Source organism: Pungitius pungitius, chromosome 10 (assembly GCF_949316345.1).
Source record: "Pungitius pungitius chromosome 10, fPunPun2.1, whole genome shotgun sequence".
NCBI lineage: Eukaryota > Metazoa > Chordata > Actinopteri > Perciformes > Gasterosteidae > Pungitius > Pungitius pungitius.
Genome location: NC_084909.1, coordinates 10,520,851 through 10,546,427, shown reverse-complemented (window position 1 = coordinate 10,546,427; position 25,577 = coordinate 10,520,851). Strand labels below are relative to the sequence as shown.

At 42.9% G+C, this 25,577-nt stretch overlaps 1 protein-coding gene and 1 long non-coding RNA gene across 4 annotated transcripts in view; both read left to right on the top strand.

Annotated features, from left to right (window-relative positions):
• On the top strand, positions 1–22,967 carry arhgef7a (Rho guanine nucleotide exchange factor (GEF) 7a). Of its 3 annotated transcripts, XM_037488608.2 has the most exons (22): positions 2–235; positions 2,799–2,882; positions 7,749–7,833; positions 7,932–8,065; positions 8,680–8,881; positions 9,764–9,852; positions 10,366–10,460; positions 10,636–10,731; positions 10,961–11,083; positions 11,818–11,956; positions 12,047–12,106; positions 12,200–12,346; positions 13,769–13,855; positions 14,982–15,060; positions 15,140–15,279; positions 15,977–16,198; positions 16,286–16,379; positions 16,816–16,905; positions 17,346–17,525; positions 20,731–20,830; positions 21,504–21,558; positions 21,985–22,966. In XM_037488608.2, the coding sequence occupies exons 1-22, from the start codon at positions 71–73 to the stop codon at positions 22,105–22,107; spliced, it is 2,589 nt and encodes an 862-aa protein (XP_037344505.1). In that variant the 5' UTR covers positions 2–70; the 3' UTR covers positions 22,108–22,966. The 3 variants fall into 3 exon arrangements, with proteins under 3 accessions (XP_037344503.1, XP_037344505.1, XP_037344504.1); XM_037488606.2 differs by lacking the exon at positions 17,346–17,525 and having other exon boundaries at positions 1–235; positions 21,985–22,967; XM_037488607.2 differs by lacking the exons at positions 20,731–20,830; positions 21,504–21,558; positions 21,985–22,966 and having other exon boundaries at positions 5–235; positions 17,346–20,422.
• Positions 22,968–23,496: 529 nt separating this feature from the next.
• Positions 23,497–25,577, top strand: part of LOC134132814 (uncharacterized) — a 32,548-nt gene continuing 30,467 nt past the window's right edge. The window contains exons 1-2 of the long non-coding RNA XR_009956993.1: positions 23,497–23,567; positions 23,672–23,779. This is a non-coding gene — a long non-coding RNA (uncharacterized LOC134132814). The remainder of the gene's footprint in view (positions 23,568–23,671; positions 23,780–25,577) is intronic.

The following is a 25,577-nucleotide window of genomic DNA, read 5'->3' as shown; positions in this document are numbered from 1 at the left end:
CGGCCCCCACTTCCACCCCAACACACAGACACAGCCGCTTTTGTTGGAACGGGATCTGTTGGGACTGGACATGAATTCGGCGGAACAGACGGTTACGTGGTTGATTACGCTCGGGGTGCTGGAATCGCCAAAGAAGACCATCTCGGATCCGGAAGCGTTTCTGCAGACCTCCCTGAGAGATGGGGTGGTGCTGTGCAGGCTGCTGGAGCGGCTCAGCCCGGGCTCCACGGAGAAAGTAAGGGCAATAACCCCCCCCCCCCCCCCCACCCCCTCCCCGACCCCATTCAACCCCCCCTCCGCCTCCTCCTCGCGCGTCTGTGTGCCGCCCGGACCCGTGAAACCGACGCGGGTTTGTTGTCTGGCTTCTCTCCCTCTCCCTCTCTCTCTGCCCAGTGGTCCGTGAGGAGATTTCTTTTGTAGGTCACAGCAGCCCGCGTTACTGTCCGCGAAAAAACAGCGCTGGTGCTGATGCGGCGCTGCACGCGCACACACCGCGTATGTCGGCGTGTGCGCGCAGACGGGCCAAGCTGTTTGCGCCGCGTATCGACCTGCTAGAACAGAACAGAGCGTGTGCACGGATGAAATGTCCAGGGGAACCACCGCGGTGTTGGTGATGAAGGCCTCGATAGGTGTGCCTTTTTAATGCGAGGTTTTAAACGCTCAACACGTTATCGCGTTATCGTGTAAAGCACCTATTTTAAATCCTCCTTTAACGTGTGTTGCGTGTCAGTGCGTTTGGATTGGCCGCGGATGACCAGCTGTCTGTGCACAGATCACAGCAATAATACGAGTGAGCCGCCATTGAATGCAACGGCACACCGACAAGAGATGGACCCTCTCCCCATTTAAAGAAACAGCGCAGTGATTGTGTCCGTCGGACCTGAAGGAGGAAAGGTGTTCCTCTAAAGAAGATGATTGTCTGTGCAATGACAAAAAACAGGCTCCTTCCATTTTCTCCCTCTGGCACCGACGAAGGGATGTTTAAAATCTGAGGGGAAAGCCAAAGTTATTGTGCACACAAGAGAGAATTTGATGGAGGCCTCACGGCGGCATCTCTGTGATTAAAACAATCCCTGCTTGAGAACAAATGAAATAGACAAATGGACCTGATGATAAAATCCAAGTCAGTGTGTCAGAATCAGCCCAATACATCAATGATCTAAATTATGTCATCTCAACACCAACACCAACATCAACATCCATGTACTGACAGTAACTGCTAAGATGTCAAAACCGTTAAATGCCTTTGTGCCACAACAATAACATGTTGGTATTGTGTAACTGTTGTTGTGAGAAATTCATCCAAATGGTTGAAAAATTGCAAAATGTAAAAAATCCAGCTTTGTGTGCTTCCCACGTTAATTCTTTACGTGTTGAAAAACATAATTTGTCCCATTAATTTGCTTGTAAAATTTATGTTGACTAATACATTTACCAAGGGGAGAATTTATAGACGAAATAACAAGTTCTCATTGCCCTCTAGTGGACAAACTGCATTGGTGACACCTCTTAAATTCCCCATAAACATACTGTATATTTGGCATATCTGACCTTACTGTACATTTCTTGTTACTTAAAAGCAAATGTAAGCGACGATATGAGACACATGTGAAAAGCTGACAATGGCTGATTTATTTTTTGTGCTCTAAATAAATACAACTGACGGTTTAAATGTGGGCAACAGCTCAGATGTGAGTTGTTGTTATGTACAGTCAGATTTGAACTGAAGCAGTCACTATTTTGTTGAAGTGCAGCTTCAATTCAGTGGATAGAACAAAAACCCTACATTGACAGGAATTTCACCTATTTCTACACAGTTATCCCCATTTTCAGAGGCTTGGAAGTAATTGGACAAACTAGTTGTGAATATAAAGAATATCTTTAATACTTTGAGGAGAATCCTTAGCATGGTGAGAATGATGAACAAAACTGGAATGAGCAACATGTAAAACTTGTGGGCTAGATAACTTAATTAATTACTGAAACTTTAATGCGGACATCACTTAAATATCGAAGCTAATAAAGGTGGAGCTCATTTCAAGATCTCTATATGCTATCTGCTTGGCGGCTTATGAATAAATCAAGTTTTATCTAAATTCTTAATTACATTTTGTATTATAAGTTTAGTTTAATATTAATCGGTAAAGTAATTAAAGTTATTAGATCAATGTTGTGGAATAAAACGTACTATATTTGCATCTGAATTGAAGAGTAGTTAAAAGTAGCAGTAAATGGAAATACTTAAGTACCTCTAAAATATATATTTAAGTACAGTACTTGACTAATGTTTGTAAGTACTTTCCCCTAATGCTCATGTACTCAGTTGCCAAGTACAGTAGCTCAAACTTGTTCCATCTAATGTTGTTGTGAATTCTATTTGAATGTTCTAGTCGGTTCTTAATCACGTTACCTAAAAATGAAAGGTGTTCCTAGCATGTGTCCAACCTCCCGAGGCTTGTTTTTTTCTTTGTCTAAACATTTTCTTCACAAAGTAGGTTCTGATAACAATGAGAAAAAAAAGAAGAAAAAAAAGGCCACACCAACATCGATGGGGAGTCCTCTCCGCTGACGTCATTTCCCTCGACGCCGACCCCACGGCCTCCTCCACTTCCCCGCTGCGGGATCAACCTCCCGGAGTGTCAGGCTCGCACATATACAGTACAATGCGTGTCGAGAGGGAAGATACGCGTTTTATTGCTGATAAACTCACAGAAAGAAAGCCCGCGGTGTGAGAAAAAAAGGAGCGCGCGCAGCGTGAACGAGCCGCTTTCCTCTAACCGGCGTCTCCGTCTTTCCAGATTTACCAAGAACCGAAGAACGACGGCGAGAGCCTGAGCAACATAAAGGAGTTCCTCAAGGGCTGCGCGTCGTTCCGCGTCGAGGTGAGTAACCGCCGCACCTTGGGCATTATTCTCGTGTTCGCCTCGAAGGCGCATGTTATGGAAGAAGGAGGAGGAAGAGGAGGAGGAGGAGGAGGAGGAGGAGACCAACAATGGAGCGGAGGCTCGGAGCCCAGATGGAGGGAGGAGGAGGACTGCAAGCCGGGGAACAATTGCCCATCGGCCCGGCTCAGAGAGAGAGAGAGAGAGAGAGAGAGAGAAAGAGAGCGAGAGATGTGGTCGGCGCGGAGATACATTAGCAACGTTGTGACAACTTTCACCAGCTGTGCGGGATTGGATTGATCACCTTTCAGCGTGCACACATTCCATACTTAGTTTTTCTTCTTCTAATGAACGCAGAGCTATTGTCCTCGGACTCGTACGGGGCTTTGTTGTCACGGATGACACCAGCCCTCGTTGTTCCCATTTGTGTTGTCGTTGTGTAAGATGCAGTTGCCACCCAGCTGAGGACAAGGCCGAGGGGCCGCGGTCGTGTCAGTCGGTCTCGCTCAGACGCGGTAATTACAGCGTGATTATTATTCTAAGGTGTACAGTTTAAACACGTCCCCGGATCATGCCCCTCCCCTCCCCTCCCCTCCCCTCCCGCCCCATTGAGCTGCAGTGCACGGGAAGCCTTCTGGGTCGGTTGTAGTAATGGCCGGTGTGGCAAATGGAGGACAGCTTGCTGTTTGGGGCTGTGTGTTGGGCCGGTCCAGAGAAGGGGGTCATTGAACCAGCCCTAGTTTGACAATGCAACGCACTGTTCTTCAGCATTGAATCTGCCCACAGAGGCCCCAGATGGAGACATCTCACACACTCTGTCATGTGTGTGAGAGCCGTCCTTTAGTAACACTGCATCGTGGAAGCAAAGGACATCTTACATGGGGTAATGTTGTGCAGGGTTTTTTAAATTTTATTGTACCAAATAGTCCAATTCCCATCATAAACGTCTCGAGCCCCTCTGCCTTCACTGGCAGAGTTACTGCGTTACACTACATTAGGTCCTTGCGTGCACGAGTGTGTTCAAATACACGTGACTATTTGTACTTCTATTTATTTTTTCCAAGAATCTGACTCAGCTTGAATATAGTAGTTCTGGGACATGTCAGTCCTTTCTTCTCACCATCTGTAGAGCAAAGATGGACCTTCTCCAAAGAGCCCAAGGCACTGCTGGCTCTGACCCAGGTAGCTGCAGCTGCAGATTAGAGCAGCGGACACGAACATGAGAAAGCCTGTCAGAGAGACGCTGTGCTTTTGCAGTTGGGATGTAAACCTCTTTTTTTTTTAGCGGCGTTTAGCTGAACATCATCGATGGGAGCTCGTCTCGTGTGGATATTTCAACCAGGTGATTGCCTTTCTGATCTAATTTGGATACCACATGCAGATTAGACATTGCAGACCATGTCTCGCACTCCGGCAGCTGCTTTTACTGACCCTTGACCCCCAGTGTCTCAGACCACAGGAAGTGATCATAGGCGTCCCCCCAACCCCCACTGCTCCCTTTTGGAATAGTAACCTTACTATTATGGAGGCTAATCACACAATCTGTCTGCACCAATGGGAGACTTGGATAGTCAAGATAAGGCTGTTGTCTTGTATGGATGTTATTGTAGACTCATGGAGCTGTTTAAGGAATTCAATTGAACATGTTATATATTTGTTTTATTGATTTTAAAGCATGAAAAGTACTAAAATAAAATAAATTGCCAGAGTTTTCACTGCTTAACGTGAAATTGTCAGATGTGTTGCTTTGTCCAACCAAATGTTTGCTTGATCAAAACGACCAGTCGATCCATCGACTGAGCTCCAGCTGGCTCTTTGCTAAAGCCATTTGGGTTAAAGCAGTGACTATGAGGCCAAAGCTCTGAATCTTAAGCTTTAATTTGAAGGTTTTTACATCCGTGTCATGTTATCAGCTGCTTTATGTATCCCAGGACTTTACGGTCCCAAAAGAAAATTGAGAAAAGGCAACTGAATTGTCGGAAATTTGTCTTTTTACTTTTGGTGTAAAAATATTTATATTTAATTGTAAATCCTTTGCCGTCTGTGGCTCTGCGGCCCGCAGACATGAGGTCAGTACCGTCTGCAGTCGTCTCCACCAGAGCTAAGCCAATAAATCGGTGCATCAAATTTCATGTTATGCATGGTCAAATATCAATATTGGCCTTAAAAGTACAGTAGCAGTCGAGCCATGACCGTAATTTTTTGCATGGCTATGTGTTTCTTTTGTCCTAAGGAATTAAAACCCCATGACCACTTGTGTCAGGGTCTGCTGACTAACTTGGCTGCTGAAATATACGCCCCTGTTTGGCTGCTTGGCGGCTTTGTCCGCATGTTTAGGCTCCATGTCCGAAAATTTGATCAGTGGTTTCACTTTAAATGCCATCAACTCCATATAGATGTGAACACCCTCAGTTACCATTAGAAGTCAACACAGCACCCTCATTGCTTCATGTCTGAAGACATGCTGTATGCATTCTTGCCTCCCTCACTGCACGGTATAAGTAAAGAATATTTCATTATTCATATACATCAATGTATCTCATTAACCGCAGCGTGCATAGAGTTGTGGTTAGTAGCACCTTGGCAGGTAAACACTCCCACGTCATCATCATAGGAGTCTCAGGGGGGTGTTGCACTATTGTTTCAGGCTGCGAGTGTGATGCTGAGGCCCAGCGCACACGTTGTGAGCCTGTCGTACATAAATGAATAATTTAAACCACCCGGCTTGTTCACTGTTACCTTTTGTTATTTTTCGAAATTAAAAAAATTGTTGGAATGACTTGAAGAAAAGTTAAGTACAGATTCCCAAAGTCACTTGCAGCTTGAGTCCCAGTGGAGGTATTGATATTGGCGGTTGAGGAGGAGGATGCTTACACATGAATGCTCCTCAAGTCGCCCAGTAGTCGGTGAGCACGCACACCCCGGCACATACACGAACCCACACTATCAAACACCCCCTCGGGGCAGATCTGCAATCGGAGCGGAAGATGAAAGAGACTCGTATCTCCCAGTCGCTCACCCTCAGTATAAAGGCAGCAAGACCAACCGATCGCATGGAGCCGTTACACAGGGAGAGAGAGAGAGAGAGGACGGATACAGCCATCAACAGAGATACAATCACTGCCATTCATAGCAGCCGAGAGGCTAGTGAGGGTCACACTGACGAGGAGACAGGTCGTGTACTTTGGCTGCAACTAGGCAAGAAGGCTGGTATTCTGCAATTCGTCGACAAATCCCATTCAGAGAACGAAAGCCATCAATGCATCAGTCTGTATCTCAACACTCTGGGTGTCTGTGACACCCACGCCCTGTTATGTTATAGTCATGACAAGTTTCCATGACAACTCATAAGTTGAGTTCACAACGACATCCACGTTTTAAGAACCTTTTTTTGACTTCTCTGTAGGTTGAAATATGTCTGACTCTGCGCTTAATAATGTGAAAGTACCTGAAAGCAGGGATTCTCTACATCAGCCTCGGTCCATAGTTCAATGTGGTTTTGCTATTATTTTTTTGGCAATTTTGTCCCAAAAGTTTCTAGCTCAGGATCTCTGATTTGCAAACAGACGGTAAAAAGAGTCTGACAATCTATCCCACCAACCCGAGTATCAGAGAGGGAAAATGCACCTTCATCACATCATCATCATTAGCGCAGCTGTCCAGTCTAACAGTCAGCGTCTCCTACCTGTCTGTCTGTCTGTCTGTCTCATGTTGAGGAACTGAGGCAACAGGGTCTCAAACAGATCACAGAACCATGATTATTAACAGATCAAACAATCTGATTGATCAGATACACGTCTAAAGAGACCTGAGATTCTGATTCACAGAGACCAGTCTGAGATCTGTATTCTGAGACCATGTGATTCATCAGCTGCTGTATTGACCAGCTCTCATAGGGTTTCTGAATCCTAACAAAGATCTAGCAGTGCTGTGCCTCAGCTCTGGACTGGACTGGCCTCAATTTAAACAACACCTTTTTGTTTCACAGTTTTTGTCTTTGTACACTGAAGGTTTTAGTCTGACAATGGTCAGCAGAACCCAAAGAATCACTGCACCGCCATTTAGTGTGAACTTTATCATTGGTTGTCAGCCAATCAAAGATCTGCATCTTCAGGATCTACAGACAAAGATAACCTGACGTTCCGGATATCTGGATCCGATAGTAACCACAATGCACCAGAGCCTGTATTCTGATGACATCACTATGACATCATCAACGATGGGAGTGGTGCCGTGAGGAGGCGAGTGGAAGCAATGACACCTGTCTGAAATTGAGAACCTCTGTAAAGACTGGGAGGTGACTACACAGAGAGGGCCCTCCCACTGGTGAAAGCAAATAAAGTCTGTTGTTTACTTCAGTCTCTGCCGGACAATCTCGGGAGGACAAGCCACAACCACTGTGGTGGGGGAGCCAAACCAAGAGACCCTTGCCCCCTCAGTAACAGAGGGATATAAAACGAGTTGAAAATGGGAATATTTTGTACCTCTACCATTCAACACATATGACGTGAACGCAACATCGGCTTCAAGCATTAGTCACAAATGGTATTTTTTTTCCGAGTGAAACCGATGGGTGCTGTTCTTGGGTCATAGAGCTTGGTATCATTTTCTGGATAATTGAGCCAATGCAGAATGACTCGTTAGCTGATTTATAATCATGCCCTTTTTCTCATTTAACATCTGAAATGTAATTTATGCACAAGCAGCTGGCCAGTGTGGCTGTGGGACGACACGGGTCTGCTCTGCTGGAATTAAAGATTAGCGTTACGAGGGAAATGCTGATGGCTCTCTGGCTCATGTTCTTCCTCTTGGCCTCTCTCTCTCTCTCTCTCTCTCTCTCTCTCTCTCTCTCTCTCTCACCTGCAGCCGTTTGAGGCCACTGATCTGCTGCTAGGACTCAACTTCTCCAAGGTGCTCAGCAGTCTGGTTTCCCTGAATAAAGTGACCGCGGGTGAGTCCGAGTAGGCGCCGCGTGAGCGACTTGCATGTAGCGAGTAGCGATGAGGGATCACCAGGCACTTGGTCGTTATATGTTCCGTCTCTTTCCAGATATCGGCGTGGGCAGTGACTCTGTGTGCGCCCGGCACTCTTCAGCCCATCGCATTAAGTCTTTTGAGTCGCTGTCCTCTCAGGCTTCACTGGGCCGGTCTTCCAAGCTGCTGCAGAACCAGTTTCGCAGTCTGGTAAGGTCAATAGTCGTTGACGACTCCGTTTTGGGGATATAAAACATCTGAGTTGCTTAAAATAATCACACAATAACAACTAGAAAATGCATTTCCTGCTGAAAATGCGTTGGAATGCAGAAAGCTTAAAAGTTGCTTAAAGTACAGAAATGAAAAAAGCTGAAATTATTCTAAACATTGCTGAAAGAATAGAAAAAGCTGAAATACATTTAAAAATTGCTGAAAATACAGAAATGAGAAAAGCTGAAATGAACTTGAAAACATACAGTACTAATAAAAGCTGAAATTAGTGTAAACATTGCTGAAAGAATAGAAATAGGAAAAGCTGAGAATTAAAAAATAATTTCTTTGTAGTAATATAAGGTTTAGTACTAGTTTTGTGGTACTAGCAGTAGAAGAAGTAAGTACTAGTTGTACTAGTATTTGAAAGCAATTGTGGTGTACCTATGGTTGAGGTACAGATAATCATTGAGGCTGTTATTTTGAAATAATGGAATTGGGCGAGGGTGGGTTGGGAGAGAGAACGTTTTTCATTCAAACTAAATGGACTTGTACAGCTCACTTTTCCCTTTGTCACCTTCCCTTCTCTGCGACTCCCCTCCCGCTTTTGACAGGACATGTCAGAAAACAGCGGGCAGCAGCTGCTGGTGAGGGCGCGTTTCAACTTCCTGCAGAACAACGAAGATGAGCTCACCTTCGACAAGGGTGACCTCATCAGCGTGATTCGCCAGGAGGAGGGCGGCTGGTGGGAGGGGGTAATCAATGGCAGGACTGGGTGGTTTCCTAGCAACTATGTCCGTGAGGTCAAGGGTTCTGGTAAGTACCTCAGCCACCTGTAAAGACATTTAAACCGAAATGCTGTTGTGTAGTAGTTGATTACGCCTCTCCCTCAAGATGAATTAATGATAATCGTCTTCCTCCCCTGTGTGTGTGTCTGAATAATGACAGCAGCTAGAAAGATTGAATTGTTTTCTAGACTTTGTCAGAAACGGTACACCACATAACAGTTATTTTCATTCCATCTGGCCTCGCAAGAGTAACGCAGCCCCACATCTTCCCATCCTCAGACCTGTTCCCTTGGTGTTTCTAGGCTTGTGAAACAGGTGGTAGCTTAAGATCTGGTCCTCCTTTTGAATTATATTGATGTATTTGACAGGTTAATGATCGGGTGGGTGTAAGAACAAACTATGTAATAAATAGGAGGATAAATGGACTGCTGAGATTACGTCGAAAAGAGGGGGAAATAACAGCGCTGCTAAAGCCATCTGTTATGGAGCTTTTTTCCAGTGCAAATCCTAATACATAAACAGTAAACACAAGCATACGGGACCTGTATGATATGGTGTTATTGTTGCTATCAAGCAGTGTAAAGACAATATGTGGTTTAGCAGTGCAATTAAACCACAGTCTATTGCTATAACCTCTAAGTTCTAAAGCCAATGATTGATTTTCAGCCTTTTTGAGGATAATAGTTCATATTTTTAATTGATTGAAATACCATATCAGAACTTATACAAGAGTCATCAAGATGCATTTAAAATAATAAGCCTAGCCAAAAAAGTGGTTCACTTATATACACATTTAGATATTTAATGCATACATTTATTAAGTCTCGGTTTTCATAAAACTATTTTCATGTTATCAGATTAAATGTTGGGTACATGTGCCATGATTCATTTGTTTTGTTTCTGGCTGCAGACAAACAAGTGTCCCCCAAGTCTGGCACTCTTAAGAGCCCCCCTAAAGGCTTTGACACATCCGCCATCAGCAAGACGTACTATAACTTGGTAAGGGCGCACCTCAACAGCTTTTATTTATCTCATATCTCATTTTCCTTTCTGACAGCTTTCTTATTTCTCTTTCTCCACAAACGTGTTCAAATTAAAGGATTCTGTTTCAGCTTTTAGCACTTTTTAGTTTTTATGTGTTTGGATCTTTGGATCGTTCTATTTTTGCTAGATTCTAGCTGAGCTCTGAACAACTCATTGGGCTACTTGTTGTGTCTAAAATGCTCTGTGACTACTCTTGAAAATGTTGCTACGGTTCAGAGCAGGTGTTGTTTGTAAAACTGTCATCAGTTGGATAACACACAGTTAATTGGACCAATAATACATTTACATGTACACATTATAATATTTTGTATGGATTTATAGCAAAAAATATGAAATAAACTACAATGAACCTGTAATTCCTGAACATGACTGTAATAATGAGCAAACTTATTTTTCAAGACTTCTCCCAATTCATTAGACTGGGACACTTTGTAAATTTAAGCCGTTTTCTTTCTTTTTCCATTGTAGGTGTTGCAGAACATTTTAGAAACAGAGACAGAATATTCCAGAGACCTCCAGAGCCTCCTGACAAACTACCTTCGCCCCCTTCAGAGCATTGATAAGTAAGAGTCATTTACACATTAATCTGGTTTAAACCAACCATTTTATTTTCGAGCAATTCTATACACTTCACAATCAACCAATGTGAATTTGGTCCCTGACTTTCTTTTGCAAGTCACTAAATATGTCCGTTTTTTTTTACCCAAGCTTTTGCCGATCATGTTTTTTTTCCTGCAGACTGAGCAGCTCAGACGTGGCTCTGATTCTCGGAAATCTTGAGGAGATCTGCACCTTCCAGCAGATGCTCGTCCAATCACTGGAGGAGTGCACCAAGTTAGTCCCGCCCCACACACAAAACCTCACTGCAGCAGCCTTATTGTTGCATAATAAGCAGAGTGACATCTGGTGTTGGGCCAGATGAACTACAGAAATGGGGGATTTAACCACAGACCAGTAATGTACTGGTGCACTTTTGGTCCATGGTGTATGTGTATGGTTCCATATACCTGCTATCTTCTCTTTGTCTTTAAATAAGCTCTTTTCCGACTCTCTCTGTCTTCAGGCTTCCAGAGAGCCAGCAAAGAGTGGGAGGCTTCTTCCTCAACCTCATGCCACAGATGAAAGCTCTCTATGTCGGATACTGCGCCAACCATCCGTCTGCAGTTAGTTTGCTTACCCAGCACAGGTACGTCTGCACTACATAGAGTTTTAATTGATAGTATTTTCAACCAGTTCAACAGGGAGAAAACAAGGGGCTCTGTGTTTCATTAAATAAACATTTTTGGCAGGTAAAGAGCAAATTACAGTGAATACAGGAGGGTAGTGGGCCAAATCGTTAACCTGATTTGAAACATACATATGCAAAACGGACCCCTGTACCAAAAAAAGTTTAATCCCAAAAGTAACTCTAGGACAGCTAAAGTGTCTCACTTCAAAAAACATTTTGATACATTTTTCTTCCACTGATCTATTCTGATCTGCTGCAAGAGAACAGGACTTTATTTGGACCTGATGGGAGGCAACATTATTGTAATTGGGAGTTCCTGGTTGCTAGAAACCTGTGAAGAACTCTACAAGTAATTTGTATTATTATCATTATCTAGCATTCTAGTATAAGTATTTAATATCATTGTTAATTGCAATACACTGCCTTTGCAGCTTTGTAATCACAGCTTTGAAGGATTTTATTTGATTAGTTAGCTAGTTTCTCTAGAACATTTTTTTCATTATTATTATTATTTTTGGATGCCAGCTAGCAGCGTATGTTTGCTTTAATAAGAGGTCTGGCGTTCAGTATCAGAGGCCCACCTCTCAACAGTGTGTTTGTTGCAGACCCAGGCAGATATGGTTTGGAATGTCACCGATGGTCACACAGGTTAAATAGTAGATTAAATCATTTTCTTCTTCGTCCTCTTGCAGTGAGGTGTTGGGGGAGTTTATGGAGGGGCGAGGCGCCGTCCCTCCTGGGATTCTCACCCTGACCACAGGCCTTAGCAAACCCTTCATGAGACTCGACAAATACCCCAACTTACTCAAAGAGCTTGAGAGGCACATGGAGGTGTGTATCGAAGCATCCGTCACTAAGCACTTGCGTATTGATGTGTGGTCGACAGCTTACATATTTCTTTTTGTTCTTTTGTTTCATCAGGAGAGTCACCCTGACAGGCCGGACATTCTGAAGTGCATGGCGTCTTTTAAAAATTTGTCTGTAAGAGGATCTCACTCTCTGCCCTGGCCGATGTAACTGGATAAATGAAGTAATAGCAGGTCTTTAAGCATCCACTTGCTTCCGTTGTTTCAGGCTCAGTGCCAGGAGGTGCGGAAGCGTAAGGAGCTCGAGCTGCAGATTCTCACAGAGTCCATCCGGCTGTGGGAGGGGGATGACATCAAGACCCTTGGCTCTGTGCTTTACATGAGCCAGGTCTTAGTGCAGAGTCCTGGATCAGAGGTACCAACACCATCCAAAAACAGTTTATATGATCAATGTAACATCAGTATCAATAAGTCAAAGTAATAGTTTTATAACCATATAGACTCCTGCATTACACTTGAACTCACCGGTTTATCTTTGCTTGGTTTCTATTGCCAGGGGCGGTTCTGCATTGAATGGCACGAGAGAAAATTACATTAGAAAAACACACTTAACAGAATCCAGTTACTGTTACAATTACAATAGGAAACACACATTTTACACATTTGCACAAAATATGTCAGTATAAGTTATCAGAACAGAAATGAAAATACACTATATCCATAAATCTGACAAAAATATACACAATCATATATATATAAAATGTAACAAGAGCAGAGAGAATAAGAACAATATACAAATAAAATATAGAATAAATATTGTAAATAGCACAAATTCTTCATCACACAAATGTGAAAACACACTAAAGAGAACTGTTTCACTATTGCACTAAGAACAGAAAACACAAACTAAATCTAAAACCTGACGTTTCTGGAAACTACCTATAGATTTGAAATTCCGTTGGTTAATGACAGGACCGAACGTTATTATGGGGAAATTACAAACCTTGTGTTTGTTGAGTTAAAACCGAATTTTTGTTAGCATATAGCATTAAGCAACATAGCAAAAAGGCTAACAGACGAAGGAGTTACCCCACCAATTAATTTTAGCCCTTCATTCATGACACATGTATAATCATACAGAGAGAGAACATAGTTGCATACCTTCATCTTTTGCTTGTTTCTCCTCCTCTTCTTTTTTTTTCTGTCTATAGTGGGAACCTGCTTTAACCTTTTAGTGTCCATCTCTGTTTTTATTTGCCACTGACTCGACAAGCAACAGATTTCCCATCCCCCCCAACACTGTCAGTCACGACCAGAATTCAAGACTAAACCAATTAACCTTGGTGACAGGTGACAGATAATCGTTTTGTAATGTGTAAATGTGCAGGAACTATAGGCCCGCCCCTCCCTTTTCCCCTTCTCAAACACACAGCTTCTGTGCACAGCACCTCCAGCAAGCAGGGCGCCTGCAGCCGCAGGGGGCGCCAATCTGCCAATTCCCCACACACACATTCCCCCATGAACCATGAAAAAATGCCGCCCCGGGCGACTGCCCGGTTCGCCCATACCCAGAACTGCCACTGCCTATTGCGGTTAAAAACAAAGGGGGTTGAAGAAGCATTTAAACTACCTTTTGTCATGTAGGTGTATGTGTATTCGAAAACACGTTATGGAATAATGTTTGGCAGGATCTAAATCTCCTGCAACTTGACAACTGGGATGCCAACACCTGATATCTTCTCACCCACAGGCAGTCTGGAAAAGTTCCATCTGTCATCTTTTATCTGAACTGGCCTGCTTGCATTAACACTGATCAAATCTCATTTTGATTTGCCAGGAGAAGAGTGAGCGTTACCTCATGCTCTTCCCTCACGTCCTCCTCATGTTGTCTGCGAGCCCCAGGATGAGTGGCTTCATATTCCAGGTCAGTAGTAAACATTTGTCAAATCAGTCTCGCCTGAATCTCTGTTCTAGGAGACAGTTAAGTACACTGCTCAAACAATGAATGGCATGCATTCCATTTTACTTCTCTGATAATGATCTGGTCAGGTAAGTAGCACAGGTGTTGTTGATCAGATTCAGCTGCATTGGTGTTGATGGAATTATCAACAGGAGCAAAAATGAGACGACCGCTAAAACAGGACTGGTTTTGCATGTAGAAGCCAATTCAAGTTTCTCCCTCTTGATCTCTTTGACTGTTTTTTCACTAGTGTTGGCTTTAGGCTCGAGTCATCATCACTACCGGGAACATGAGGCCATTTCTTAACCCTACAGAAGTTGCACAGATTGTCTCAATGCACTCCTCCAGGATGCATTGAGGATCCATGTGTGCCGTTGCAGCGAGATTGTTAGGGGATGTGTCTCCCATTACAATCCGAACATGGAGGAGATTCCAGGTGACAGGCAGTTGCTCTAGGAGAGGGTTAGGGGTTAGGGTGCCCAGCACCGTGGAGCTCCATTGGCATGTGCTAGCAGAACACCAGAAATGGCATGTCCGTCATCTCACAGATGAGAGCAGGTTCACCCTGAGCACCTGAGATCGACGCGAAAGGGTCCGGAGGAGCCAAAGAGAGCGCTATGCTGCCTGCAACATGTTTCAACATGAGCGGTTTGGTGGGTCAGTGATGGTCTGGGGAAGCGTATCCATGTAGGGATGCACAGACAGTAATTAGTAGTCAGTAATCAGATTACTTTTTCAAAGTAACTGTGTGGCAACACTGGCCCCGACGTTGTCAAGCATGCATACAAACACGTGAGATGGAGAAGCATTGGACTAGCCTTCCACATCATTCTTTCACGATGATATTCCCCTCTGTAGGCTTTCAAAAATCAAAAGATGTGGAATTCTTTTGTTCCTAAGACATGACATTGTCCATTTCAGTATAGATATCCAACATAATTTGTTTTCACATTGAGATGTGATGTCTTTTCAGAGAGTTCCTTACATTTTTGTCTTGTTCCTCACACCTACCGAGTTTTTAATCTCGAAGCAGATGACGGGTCACGTTTTTGTTACATTTTGAATCTATTGTGATCATTTCCCTCTGTAGGGAAAGTTGCCCCTGGCCAGCATGACAGTGACCAAACTAGAAGACTGTGAAGCACATAAAAAGGCCTTTGAGCTCAACGGTAAGAGTGAATTCAACGGACAAGGGCGTAATTCCTTTACCCGTAACCCCTTCTAAATCTATTGACTCTGTCCCTGCAGGTACACAGTTTGACCGTCTCCAGGTGGTGTGCACCAACCATCAGGACCTGCAGGACTGGGTGGAACATCTGACCAGACAGATTCGACACACTGCATCCATAGGACCCAGCCACAAACCTCTCAATGTTCCCTGCCACACGGTGAGAAGCCCACGATTACACACCCACGCACTGATGGTTCTCTTTGCGTTCATTTATACCCAATAAGTCATAAACACTGTGATTTTTTTATGTCGATTTCACACCAATTTTTTTTCTTGCTCAGCCATCCCAGTCAGCACGGGTAATGCCCACCAATCATCTAAAATTACTGTTCAGCCCTGTGTGAAGTGGCTAATTTCTCCCACTATAAAGGCTGTATTGCACAATTGCAGTTAATGATTTGAATATGAATACGGAGCAATCAACATTCAGGCTTATCCTTGTATAAAAAAATCAACAATAATGATCATGTTATCTACAATAGGCCATTAGCATGTAGTTGGCTGCATTATGGAACACTTTAAGTTTTTGAAAAACAATTTCAATTCCATCGGTAAGGCTTCAGTTAAGGGGATTGCAATATTCTTCTATCATTGAGGCTTATTGCAGATTTTACTCAATAGCTGTGGCTCATTTCTAAAACATTATTATTATTTAAAGGGTTTCTGTTTTACCTTTCTGTGAGCTCACTGTATTGTTTTTTAAATTGTTCAAGCTTGTATTTACTCTCTTGTGCACATGCACCAAATAATATGCACTTTGCTTGAATGAAGGAGCCAATAAGGCAATGTTTTAAGAATGCCTATAACTACAATGACACTATATAGGATATATTATTTTTTATTTATTTCATCAGCTCCCGTCTCACCCTCTCACCCCGTCCCGGCATTCTGAGGGGAGGGGCATGACAGTGGCCCCCACGTACCACACCCTGCCTCACCCCTCCTCCCATGGAACGTCTCACAGCACCATGATGTGGGGACCGCTGGAACCACCCAACACCCCCAAACCCTGGAGCCTGAGCTGCCTGCGGCCTGCCCCCCCTCTACGACCCTCTGCAGCCCTCTGCTACAAGGAGGTGAGGGCCTGCCTTGCAGCGTAGTTAGGACTTCTTCAATACGTTCTTATGTTAAGATGTCGCACGATTGCTTCTGTCTTTTTGCAGGATCTTAGTAAAAGTCCCAAGAGCGTGAAGAAACTCCTTCCCAAGCGCAAGCCTGAGAGGAAACAGTCTGAGGAGGAATTTGCCTTGAGGAAGAGTATGTCAAAAGTCTTTCTCGTTCATGTAGAGTTTGCGTTGAACTCAACAATAATACTGATTTGTATATGTCCTTTAGACATATACACACACACGTCTTTAACAAATGGTGTAACATCTTCATTAATGAGCTTTGGAGACACTAGAAGGTACATTTTGTTTCCCCCCCTGACAACCTTATTAACAGTTTTCCTCCGGACTTTGCTAAACTAAGCTAATCTAATCATCTGCTGGCTCCAACTTCACTCTTAACGGACCGGTATGGGAGTCTATTGATCTTTTCATCTCACTCTCTGCTGGAATGTACAAAATGTTCCTACAATGTCAAACGATTCTTTAAATGTTTGGAGATGCTGTCGTTTGGGCCGACATTAGGAGGGAAACCAGAGATTTGAGAATGTAAATTGATCATTTCCCTTTCACCTTCTCTTTCTCAGGTACTGCTGCGCTTGAAGAAGATGCCCAGATCCTAAAAGTTATTGAAGCGTACTGCACCAGCGCAAAAACCAGACAGACTCTTAACTCCAGTAAGAAAACCCCACATCTTCCTTGTATATACATAGTATGTGCATGCACAAAAGCAAAGGTCCAGTGCTTGCAGTCAGTGTGACTGCTCTACTTCTATTACTGAATGCCTTTCTTTAACCCCGGTATTCTGAACTGATCTCTCTAACAGTATCTTCTCTTTCTGCCTGTTTCTTTTTCACTCCTCACTTTTTTGACATCGATCTGTTTGCCTTTGAGTTTACCTTCTTTTTCTCATAAATTTATGTTTTCTCCATACTGTCCTCCAACTTTCGCTCCCATCCCGTGTCTCTCCATTGTTCTCTTTTTGTGTGTGTTTTTTTTTTATTGGTCATTTGTTGCGTGCTGCATATGCCACTTCCTCCTCCCGCACCACCATTCCTCTTTTCCCATTACCATTTCCACAATCGTCCCTCGGCCATCTGCGCTCCGCTCTGACCAGCCTGGCAAGGCACCGACCTGATGCACAACCACGTGCTGGCCGACGTGGACCGGTCCTGCACGGACTCGCCGGGCCGCCGTAGCAGCGTGTCAAGGCCAGAATTGTCCTCTGACCTTTCCGAGGACTCTGACTACGACTCCATCTGGACCACCCACAGTTACAGGATGGGTTCTGTGCCGCGTAAGAGCTGCATCTCTCACCAGAACTAAAGAACGTACAGTACCGCCACGCTGCACCGAAATGTAACGTACAGCGCGCTTACCTCTTTAACTGTTAAATGTATTGAAAGAAACTTGATTTTTTTTTTATTTATCTATTTATTTTCTATTATACATTTGTTAATTCTTTTTTTAACTTATTTGGTTTATTTATTTTTAGATTGTTTTGTTTGAAGATGGTTCAAGAATATCCCTGTTGCCTTTGCCACTTTCCCTTTTGCGTGCCTCCTCTCTTTGTGTAATTGTCATGCAGTAATTGTTAATTTATCTTGAATGTGACCGCTCCCCTTCTTTAAACCATAAATGTGGCGGACTCTCAGCAGGGTGCAGGGGGTGTGGAATATAGGGGAGGGATAAATAATGGAGAGAGAGATGGGGACTGAGCTTTTCCTGTCTGATATTCAGATGTAATTCAGGAACGACGAGTGTATTCCATTTATCACGCACTACTTCCCTCCGGTACGTGTTTCAAGAGTATGTACTCTCAAACATAGCACAGATGTCACACGCACAGGTTCAGGCACACAGGCCCCTGCTGCTGGCAAGAAATATCCAAATTCTTAATAACATTGCTGTATTGATAATTTTTATCTTTATTCATGTTGCTAAGTAGGTTTTAATTTAACATACCATGTGACCAAAACCAACTAAATACTAAAAAATATTTTCAAAATGTAACAGTATCTGAACTGGACTAACGTGGTGAATTTAAATGGTCAGTTTAGCAAATACATTATTACACATATCTATAGTTGTTTTTAGCCATTAATGTAGTTTTATTTGTCCATTTTCTTTCAAAAAGAACCAGTGTGTCTTTCTGGAATCGGCGTCTCCATTAATCAGAATGATCCAAAAAGCATTTTTATTCAAACTAGTTCCTTCTGCAGACACAGCTGTTAAAAACTTTACCAGCACATCTGTCTTGAAGTTTATTTTTTCTGTCCTGCGAGCTCCACAAACTGAATTCCTTGTAATGGCGTGGATGTGATATTTCAGTCAGTAACCTGGACTGCTTTCTGTGTCACAGAATGACCGTGTTTTGGTTGTGTTCTGTTTTTTGGCAAACTGACCCATTAAGTCATTCACTTTTATGTCCTTAAAATTGTCCTAATAAGCCAAATCTTCAATTCAGTAATGTTGCTGCCTGTCAGTGGATCTACGCGGTAGCATCTATATTTAATTACAGTACATTACATTACATGTCATTTAGCTGACGCTTTTTTCCAAAGCGACTTACATTGCATTTCAACCCATGGTTTACATTTTGCCAATTAGAAACCTCAAGTTAGTGCATTGACAAAACGATTCATTTAAACCAGACATAGCACACTGGCCTGACACAAATAATCTGTGCAAACTACTTTTAACTCCGCTACAGTGCTGTAATACAAATGCAAAAGCAGTTGTTTGATTTCTTCTTCTAGTTAAAGGAATAGTTTAGCTAGTTGAAAAGAGCCTGATCAGATCGTTCCACTTAAAACAAAGCTGGAGCTGGGAGCAGGTTAACGTAGCTCAGCATTTAGAGTGAAAACAGCTGTGCTGAATGCGTTCAGATGCGAGTACCTCTAGAGCTCACTATATGCGCTGAACCTTTCTTATCCCTGTACATTCAATGGTAATAGTCCCAAGTATAACCTGTTAATCAGTGAGCTTTAGAAGTGCTCGTAAATGGTTTTTCAAATTTGTTTTTACCATTGGACACGGCTAGCAGAATCAATCCTCCCGTCAAACTCAAATCAGAAACGTAAATATTTCCCAAACTGTTGAACTGCTGTGGCCGTTACTAGGCACCATTTGACCAGGTCAGCTTAACATGGCGACAAACGGCCCTTGTGTCACAACACAACTTGCACCTATGCTAGGGCCTCACAAGCCAGACATGCCTTATAGTGTTGTCCGGCTTGTGAGGTAATGACTATTTTTATGAAGAAGTATTTTTCCAGTGTTGGTATTAATAGTACAGGTTGGCATCCACTTACAGTAGAGTCTATCTCCTCTTACAGCAACCAATGGGGTTGACATATGGAATATATTGGTCCGTGTTACAGTAGTATTTACTGTTTCTGTAATAATTCCTCTCTTGTGTTCATTATTTTTTTCAGGCGTTTTTATTTATTTATTTATTTTTCATTTATTTCTGTATGTCAATGTTTACAAAATGATCCCTGGAAGAATCATTTATTTTCTATTTTACAATTTTATTGCTCTGTATCAAAGTTTACACGGAAAATATTAACATGACGTGTTGAAATTATTTTGCACAATCATGTAATGGGCCAATGGGGGGTGGGAGATCAAATTGAATAGTTAATATCTGTACTGTTGTCTACCTAGAGTGTGAATGATCTAGTCCTCAGAGTATTCAGTGTTACTGTAAAGTACATGCTCATTCGTAGTGTAAATGCATTGAGGGTTAAAAAATAAAAAATAGAAATAAGAGTCTGTGGTTATACAGGAACATTACTATGTGAGCTAATCTCAGAATACTGTCAGAGTGGACTAAAATACAAGAGCACATAGTCTCCCTTTCTGTAAATACTAGTTGTAACGGAGATAGAAAATAGAGTCCACCCTTCAGTGAGTATTTGAGCTAAGAGTATCACTGTCCTTATATCATGTGCTATTCTTTGTGACAGGTGTATTCTGTGGTGTAAGAAGTCAAACGGGCAGGGGGACAAACTACCAGCTGTCTATGACCAACAGTGTCCTCTGTGTGCTCTAATGCTGTATTCAGTTCACACATGTGACCATGTCTTATCTGCAAACAGCGCCTTCAGTGTACTTGTTCTACTCTGCTGAAGTGTTGACGTCCCAAACCGCTGTATCATGAGTTTTGAATAAATCTGTCCTTTGATAGACGCTGGCATTCTGTTGATTTGTGAGAACAGCGAATTTGGTTGTGTTTGTAGATGACTCGGTTCTCATTTATTTCTAAAATGTGACTGAATGATTGTATTTGTTCATGTTTTTGTCTAGCCAGATATCTCTAAAGCCTCTCATTTCCTTTTCACTTTTGTCTGGCTCTTGTCTGGCGTCTCACATGACTAACATGCTACTACCACCAACTTTGTTCTGTGCTCGTTCTCGTCCTGTGCTGACTCATCCGACCACGAGGGGTCAAGGACGGCACAGTACCGAATGTTTAGCGCTCTTCTGTTTTGAAACAGGACCGCAAAGGGAATCGGAGCTCCTTGTGATCGTCCCCGGTGAGAGGAAGATCCTGGTGGAGGATCCCCGTCGCAATGGACAAAGTGCTATAGAAGAAAAGTAAGATCATAAAAAAATCAATTTCTGAAGCTTCACATTTTCCTGATTCATGCCTGAAGCCAACTTTTTCCTACTGAAGGATGTACATCAATGAGTATTAATAAAGCTGTAGGTTTTATTTTCCGGAGCTTTTGCACACAGAACAAAGCAATCAACCAATCATGCTATGCGGAATATATGTATTCACAATGTTCACTTTAGTGTAGCTGATGGTTATAAGTTGAGTTTGTGCTTGAAAGGATTATGAAACAACTACATGGAGTTTGTGGAGTCCAAAACAAGACTACAAGACTATTCTTTTCCACCTTGAGGCAGCACATCCTTCTTCACTGATGATATACTGTATGTTGACCAAAAAAAAAAGGCTATGCCACAGGTTACCTCAGAAAGACTTCCAGACGCTGGTCTGGATTGATAAGATCCGGGTAGTTCTTTTCATATCATCAACAGGAAAAATGTCCAGACTATTTCCTATTATTTTAATGTTATGGTAAACCAACTGCTTCTGTATACTGTGCTGAGATAAAAGAATACATCTCTATAAATCAAATAAGTCTCAATGCAACAGTTACATGCATACAGGGCTGTTTTATATCTGAAAGGTGTAAACCTGTTCATTAACAACCAGCCTTGTGGGCACCACTGATGTGCTGACTTGTTCTGTGTCCTTAAGGAGCTTGGTGGACGTGGTGTACGCCCTGAGGGATGAGGTTCAGGAGCTGAAACAGGTACATTTTTATGAATGGAATGTTTACTGACGGAGCGTGATGGTGTGACTTTTCTAATATATGACCCAGAACCAGTTTAGCTCTAATGGTTAAGAGTTACTTAGCTAGTGTTTTTTTTAGTAATCAGTAATGGCAAAAGGAATAGGCAGAAGTGTAATGGTTTTATATTCCCATCCTACATTCTTATCAATTAAGTTACCCTCAAGAAAAGATTGATATTTTAATAAAGAAGAAGATAAAAACTTAGATACTTATCAATACACATTTCAGAGTAAGCATTGTGTTTTTGTATATAAATGCATTTCGAGGGATTTATTTAGTGAAATGCTCATTTTTTGTTCTCTGGAACATTCAAAGTTTGAAACATCAATGTGTTTCCCATGCTTTGGGTTGATGACACGTATGATAAGGCGGTTTTCCACACAGGATAACAAGAAAATGAAGAGGTCACTAGAGGAGGAGCAGAGAGCACGGAAGGATCTGGAAAAAGTTGTGAAGAGGGTGTTAAAGAGCATGAACGACCCAACATGGGACGAGACAAACCTCTGACAATCTTGTGCACCATTTCCATCTGCAGCTTGGAAAAGAATGAGCGTGAACGTGTGTGTGTGTGTGTGTGTGTGTGTGTGTGTGTGTGTGTGTGTGTGTGTGTGTGTGTGTGTGTGTGTGTGTGTGTGTGTGTGTGTGTGTGTGTGTGTGTGTGTGTGTGTGTGTGTGTGTGAGAGAAATAAAGAGTGTGAAGTGCACACAATCACACACATCATTTCAGGTTGGTTGTGAGTGAGAGGACGAGTGAATCTGCAAGCTGTGAACTGTGTGCTTGTTTGAGATGGATGTGTGCGTTTGCTGTGCGAGGAGTGTCGTCACAGACACCTCACCGACCCGACGCTGAACAGGGTTGACCATCTGCCACCAGGGTAACATTCCAACTCCAGCAAAGATGGCGAGGAGACTGCACACACATAACCTTCAGTGTTCTCCATACCTTCAGCATCCACCAGTGTCCTCGGCAGTAAGACAAGTGGAGAGAACATACAATCATTTTAACAGTGAACTGTCCAATGGTACATGCATGCGCGTCTGTATTATACATGCAGGGCTGAACTTAAATCATTTCAATCATTCCAATCACATTTCATAACCTCTTCTATGTTATTTAATTTTGTATGAAATGATTTGTTGTTCCATCTTTCTCTGGGACAAGTTTAGCTCAGTGTTTTGAGGGAGTGATGATTGTTGCAGAAAACTACTATTTTGTGTCTGTTGTTACTGTATTTTTGCTCATTTTTGTCCTCTTTGTTTGACCACTTTGCGGTATGACTTTCTTTCTAGGGACCAATTGTACAGATATTGAAGTTGTACTGTATAATTTAAATACTGCTAAAGATGAGCCTTTGTCCTTTGGGAAAAATAAACGTGTTCTTAAAAGATTGACTCTTCTTTGCTGCAAAATCTGCTCCAACAAAACGGAGGAACAAGGAGACCCGGCCCTCGGCCCTCAGACAAAGACACTCAGAAGCTCCATGGCTGGATTACCAACCCCTCAAGCAACCACAGATGCCCAAATCAATGGCAATATATATATATAATCTGTTTTAAATGTATTTTAACTTTGTATTGTACCCGTGTGCAGCTAGAGAACAATAGACAACATGTACATTAGTAAAGGTGAAACAATAAAATAGTTAAGAGGGGATTCCACGACTCAAATCACCAATGCGCAAACTCAATTTCATCAGTCAATGCTCAGGTAAGCAGTGTTTGGCCATAAAGTAGAAGTTGTCTACCAATACTGCTAGTACTGAACCCAAAACTACTAATAAAGCTACGTTCGTTTAGTTTTACTATTATTTTTTTTTAAAGCAATTTGCCGCGCAACTCCACCCACACGTGATACACTGCTCATCGAATCCAGCGCACCCTTTGCAAAAAGGCGCAGTGTTTAGTGAGAGCACAGCTTCCGTCTGCGCTCCTTCAACGTTGTTCTTACTGCTGCTCAAATAGCTTCGGTAAAGCACAGTGTTTATCCTGTTTTATTTTGCCCAGCTGTTGCAAGTGTTTCCGGACTCTTTTTTCTATTTATTTTTATTTTTATTTTTCTCCCTGTTGGTAGGTTCGGACCTCCACTGCTCTAGATGGCAATGACCTGCTTCACTTCACCAAGGACCAAGCCGGGTATGTGCTGCCCGTGCAGACCCATTCTGAAGATCCACTGCTTCTGGTTAGCTGCCTTTTTTTTAAAATGCCAATCCTAGTACATTTAGAGGCTTCAAGTTTGGGTTTCTTCCAACTGACATAAGCATTAGTTTTTCTAATCCTGCAGTAAAGACTATGAGAAATATTTAAATAGTTTGCAGCTCTTTCCTGGTGGGGGACAGTGATTTCATCTTCTCTCAACGTGTTGCGTTGCGTGACTGATCTGTACATGTGCAGGTTGTATATGCATAGAAGGTAAGTGCTCATGCACTGTGTAGTACTGTTGTGCTGTTCAATGCTTTTATCCCTCCTCCTGACCGTGCGTTAACCTCTGCAGCCTCATCCTTACTTCTTGCCAAATTTGGTATTTGAGGCAATGATGGCATTGGCAATGACAAACTATAAGGTTAGACCTATGTGAATGTTTTGTGTTGACACTACAAATCTGCTCCTTACAAGTTAAAACATGAACGCAATGACATTTTAAAATGAAACGAAAAAGTGCCGAACGTAGGTTGGCATGGCAATGATATTGCTTGAATTGACAGAATGTGTGTTTGTGTGCCTGCCACCTCTCTTTGACACAACCTCCCTATTGAAATCTTTTGTGGCACCTTGATAACCGCCGAGCTTTGTTTGGGGGATCGGGGGGAAGAATGAGCACAGACGTCAAAACACTTTCCCAGTGACTCTCACCTGCACTCATTGCAAATGCAAATAGTTTCCTTTTGTTTCTCGTTGAATATGACTTCATCCGAACAAAGGCACAATTCACGCTGGTCCCGTGAAGCAGATCTCCTCAGATGAAGCCCTGCCAGCGCTGCCGCGCTCTGACCTTGTTGGCCTCACTCGCTCTCGCTGCGTTCGAACTGGCCGACCGCCACTAAGCCCCCATTAATGAATCCGAGGGGGAGGTTTACCTGGGGCTGTTAGAGTCTAGAAAGTTATCGTCTTCCCACAACACAACTTGACCGCGATCTACTTCCTGTCGAGGGCCTGGTTGGTGAGAAACTTTTGAATTGAAGAGGCAGACTTTTATTATCAGTGTTGTGACCCGCCCGGCCCCTCTTCACTTCCCCTGCCTCTTTCTTCCCTGCCAGGATAGAGTGACAGCTTGTCACTGTGGGTGCTCCACACTGCGGCTCACACTCCCCGACTATTGTGCAGCTCAGAAAAAGCATCAAGGTCTTCTTCTCTCTCCTTCGTTCACTCCTTTCTCGCTCTTTTCAAAGCGGAGAATCAATCAGCTGTACACACATGCATACGTACGACTCACCTCTTTCCCCTTCCATCTGTCTATTCAGCAGCCTGTGATCATTTAGACTTGACATGTATTGTGAAAAACTGAGCTGCTCTGCCTCTTTCTTCTTCTCTTTCTTTCACTCTCTTTCTCTTTCAACTGTCTGTCATTAATGTCCAGGTCCTACAATATACGAACAGAGGAGAAGAAGAAAGCGAAGAGTGAGGGATGAATTGATGGATGGGAGGATAAGCACTCAGTGTCTTTTCTTTAAAGATTTGTTATTGTACAGTACTGTCTCCCAGTCATTTTTGGTTGGTGTTTCAGTCTGAAAGCCCGTCCACGTGCTCTTTTGTATGGGAAAGCAATAAGGCCCCATTGAATGAAGCTGAATGGACCTGCCATCCTTAGGGGCTGAGGCCTGAGGACTCCTATTCTTTAGCCCCCAATCTAATTGGAGCTGAAATGAAATGGAGGTTTCTTATGAAAATAGGCTTTGTTTGGCCGCGAGGCTGGTAATTCATAAACAATAAGCAGGGCCCCATTGTGTAGATAATAATATATTCATGCTGCTGGAGATGGG

What these genes read in the sequence shown, in the direction of transcription:
- arhgef7a (XM_037488608.2), top strand. Translation starts at nt 71, where the DNA reads ATGAATTCGGCGGAACAGACGGTTACGTGGTTGATTACGCTCGGGGTG. An exon ending in GCCCGGGCTCCACGGAGAAA is followed by an intron (nt 236 to 2,798) that starts GTAAGGGCAATA and finishes CCGTCTTTCCAG; the next exon opens with ATTTACCAAGAACCGAAGAA. An exon ending in CAGCCCTCTGCTACAAGGAG is followed by an intron (nt 16,199 to 16,285) that starts GTGAGGGCCTGC and finishes GTCTTTTTGCAG; the next exon opens with GATCTTAGTAAAAGTCCCAA.